This window comes from Trachemys scripta, chromosome 4, assembly GCF_013100865.1.
Source record: "Trachemys scripta elegans isolate TJP31775 chromosome 4, CAS_Tse_1.0, whole genome shotgun sequence".
Lineage (NCBI taxonomy): Eukaryota > Metazoa > Chordata > Testudines > Emydidae > Trachemys > Trachemys scripta.
Genome location: NC_048301.1, coordinates 114,889,534 through 114,893,604, shown reverse-complemented (window position 1 = coordinate 114,893,604; position 4,071 = coordinate 114,889,534). Strand labels below are relative to the sequence as shown.

General features: G+C 44.5%; 1 protein-coding gene across 1 annotated transcript; it reads right to left on the bottom strand.

The window, feature by feature from the left end:
- Positions 1–1,771: 1,771 nt before the first annotated feature.
- On the bottom strand, positions 1,772–2,719 carry LOC117877407 (olfactory receptor 1038-like). The gene has a single exon (XM_034770518.1). It carries the CDS (start codon positions 2,705–2,707, stop codon positions 1,772–1,774), a length of 936 nt encoding a protein of 311 aa, XP_034626409.1. The 5' UTR covers positions 2,708–2,719.
- Between the last annotated feature and the right edge of the window lie 1,352 nt (positions 2,720–4,071).

The window sequence follows — 4,071 nt, the reverse complement described above, 5'->3', positions numbered from 1 at the left end:
AACAGGGTTTTGTTGGCAATCAAAATTTTTCATGCAAAAATTTCAGCACCAACAAAATGTTTTGATTTGAAATTGTGGGTTCTTCCCCACCATCCAACAGTTTATGTAACTGTTTTCCAATGGGCAATGGAAGTGAGGAAACTTTTTCATTGTTTTACTGTTTGTTTACCTTTCCCTGGTTAAATTATAAAGATAATTAAAAGCAAATTCACCCTCTAACATTTTTTTCACACTTCTGCATTGTGCTCCCAGCTGGTTCAGAATTTATCAGTGATAAAAGAGAGCAGCTTCAGATGCCACTGAGTTTAATATTTCCAATGTAATATTTCCAATTCATTGGTCCAGGCTGCTGAGAAAAGATACTTGTATGTGCATTATTGTGATTAAAAAGCACAATGGACAAGGGAGATGGGAGGTACAACAAAGCATACTAGCCCTCACAGGCAACTGTTGCAAGAAGCAGGTGGTTGTGCATCAGGCAGTAATTTCATGACATCTGGAGGTTGGATGAGAATCAACAAAAATGATTGAACCTGGTTTCACTGATAATTTTTAACAACAATACATCATTGGCTACAAACACATTCCTATGATTGGTTCTCTAAGACTACACACTCTGTGCACTTGCAATGTGCTATACACATTTTAACTTTCAGGACAGCTCTGTAGGAAATGATGATTTTCTCCACTTTCCAAACAGGGAACAGGAGGCTGAAAAAAGAGGGGTGACTAAGGGCTTGTCTATACAGGGAGTTATTCTGGAATTGCTATTCCTGACTAAACTGTGTGTGGATTATCGTATTCTGGAATAAGTGCCTTACTTCAAACTAGTTTAATCCAGTTTGGAAGTGAATTTGAGGGTACATCTACACTACAGCGGGGAGTCGATTTAAGATACGCAAATTCAGCTACGTGAATAGCGTAGCTGAATTCGACGTATTACAGCCGACTTACCCCGTTGTGAGGACGGCGGCAAAATCGACTTCTGCCGCTTTTTGTTGGCGGCGCTTACTACCACCTCCGCTGGTGGAGTTAGAGCGCCGATTCGGGGATCGATTGTCGCGTCCCGACGGGACGCGATAAATCGATCCCCGAGAGGTCGATTTCTACCCGCCGATTCAGGCGGGTAGTATAGACCAGGCCAAACTAATTCAGTTGAAGGCATGCTTATTCCAGAATAAGAGTGTCCACACAAGGAGTTAACCAGGAATAGTTAATCCACTTTAAATTCACATCCTACCTTATTCTGGATTAATTCTCAGGTGTAGACAAACCCTTATTCAAAAATGAGGCAGTGGCCAACTCTGGGAGCAGAACTCAAGAGTACCTGAAGCCCAGTTCTGGGTTCATAATCACTCTCACAGCCACAAGAGATCCTATGTACCCATTGCCTGCCTGCTGACCCTTACAGTCCCCTAGTGTGTGTAAGGACACTGGGGCCTGGTCTACACTACGGGTTAGGTCGAATTTAAAAATGAATGTGTCCACACAACCAACCCCATTCCGTCGACCTAAAGGGCTCTTAAAATCGACTTCTGTATTCCTCCCCGGCGAGGGGAGTAGCGCTAAAATCAACTTTGCTGGGTCGAATTTGGGGTAGTGCGGACACAAATCGACACTATTGGCCTCCAGGTCTATTCAATTTCTGATTACCATGGGTTTTCACACCAGACAATACCCAAAGTTACATGAAGTAAACAGAGAAAATAATAAACTCAGCCCAAGATTTTTCTTTATTATCTCACCAACATTTTTGCTGCACTGACACCTGTCAAGAAACTGTTACTCGGCCTAATAACCTTTTCAGGGCGTACTTCACTTCCTTGTTCCTCAGGCTGTAGATAAGAGGATTCAGCATGGGGATCACCACGACGTAGAACACTGAGACCACTTTGTCCCGGTCCAGCGAGTAACTGGAAATTGGCCTGACATACATAAATACTGTGGTGCCATAGAATATCATGACAGCTGTCAGGTGGGAGGCACAGGTGGAGAAGGCTTTTCGTCTGCCCCCAGTGGAGCGGATCCTCAGGATTGTGGAAATGATATAGATATAGGAGACCAGAATCTCCAATGAGGTGACGATGCCGTGAAATGTACCAAAGGTGTAAAGCACTATCTCATTGCTGTAGGTATCAGAGCAGGAGAGCTTTATCAGTGGGGGAATGTCACATAAGTAATGATTGATGACATTAGAGCTGCAGAAGGACAGTCGAAAGGTGGAGATAGTTTGTGCCAGTGCATGGACAAAGCCAATGAGATACGAGCCAGCCACCAGCTGGGCACAGACTCTGTGGGACATGCTGACGGTATAGAGTAGTGGGTTACAGATGGCCACGTAACGGTCATAGGCCATCACGGCCAACAGGAGGCATTCAACGCTCGCTGTGAGCACAAAACAGAACAGCTGTGCAATGCACCCACCACATGAAATGGCTCTCCTCTCAGTTGGGAAATCCACCAGCATCTTGGGGGTGATGGTTGAGGAGTAGCAGAAATCCACAAAATCCAAATTACTGAGGAAATAGTACATCAGGGTGTGGAGCCGGGGGTCGACCCTGATCAACATGATCATCCCAAGGTTTCCCACCAGGGTGATCAGGTACATCACTAAAAAGAGCAGAAAGCAGATGGCCTTCATCTCTGGACTTTCTGTTAGTCCTGAGAGAACAAACTCAGTCACCAGGGTGTGATTTTCCCCAGCCATTTTGTCCCCACAGGAGTTATCTGCTGATTGACTCTTCCTGATTGACCAAAGAGAGAACTGATGAGCCCCAATTTATCTTCTAGATAACCAAGGTACTTATATGGTCCTCATTACCATAGCATCTAACCACCTAAACATATTTAATGAATTTGTCCTCACAACAACCCTAAGAGGTAGGGCAGATGGGAAACTGAGGCACGGAGTAGCTAAATGACGTGTCCAAGGTCACACATACAGACTGTGGCAGGGATGGGACTTGCTTCCTGGGCTCTTAAGGCTCAAGATAGTACCTGAACCACTGGACCATCCTCAATCTCACTGTGCCCAACTCAGCAATTCAGCCTTGCTGGGAAAGATGCACTAATCATCATCCCTACAGCTCACTGCACATCCCTGCCTTTCCACTCCAATGCAGCTGCAGTTGGATGTGTCCAGCTGTGAGCAATGTGATCCAAATGTTCATGAAGGGCAAGGGCCATCTTCCTGAAACAGATAATCTCAGCATTAACTCAAGGACCTTTGGGGGTTTTCACCTTCCTCTGCAGCATGAGGCATGGATCGTGTGCTGGGATCACCTGGGCCTGGCTCATCCAATCAATTCCCTGCCATTTCAGGAGCCTTGGGCATTGATGGCATCTTGGTCTCTCCTGTTCTCTGTCTGTGGTACCACGTTAGTCCCCTGAGGACTGAAATGCTTTAGTCTAACTAAAGTCTTTGGGCTTTATATAGTAATATTTGGGTAAAATTTAAGGGCCTGCAATGTACTGAAAGCCACACTGTATATGGTCCCCGCAGGCATCACTTTTAGCCATTCAGAACTCCAACAGGAAAAAGCGAGTGGCTTCTTTGCTATAATAACATGATGGCAGGAGGTTAATATTTTGGCCAAACCAGCAGTAGAACTCAACCCCCAGCAGAGAGTGAGGTATGAAAACTCCTTCTTATTGGCCTGATCCAAAGGCCGTTGAAGTCAAGGGGTGACTTTCTATTGATTTCACTGTACATTGGATGGCACAATGGTCATTTTCTGCTGAGAAATTAAATAGATCATGATTTACTACATGAAACACCCTTGGGTTGTAAGTAGCAAAAGCCTCCATGATTCTGACGGGGGGAGAATCACAAGTGAAGTGGGAATTATTGAAATTAATGACATCTGCCCTTTCTGGGATATTAGAAGCCAAAAAAGGCAAATAGCTGCTAGGACCTTGTGTCCACAACCCTTTCTGCTTCCTCCAGCAGGGCAAATTTGATACAGACAAAAGTATTCAATGGAACATAGAATTAACCATGGAACTCATTGCCACACAAGGGAAATAATATAGTAATTTATGATTAGCAAATATAGTTACATTAATTACAAG

Coding starts and splice junctions, on each gene's coding strand:
- LOC117877407 (XM_034770518.1), bottom strand. CDS start 2,707: ATGGCTGGGGAAAATCACACCCTGGTGACTGAGTTTGTTCTCTCAGGA.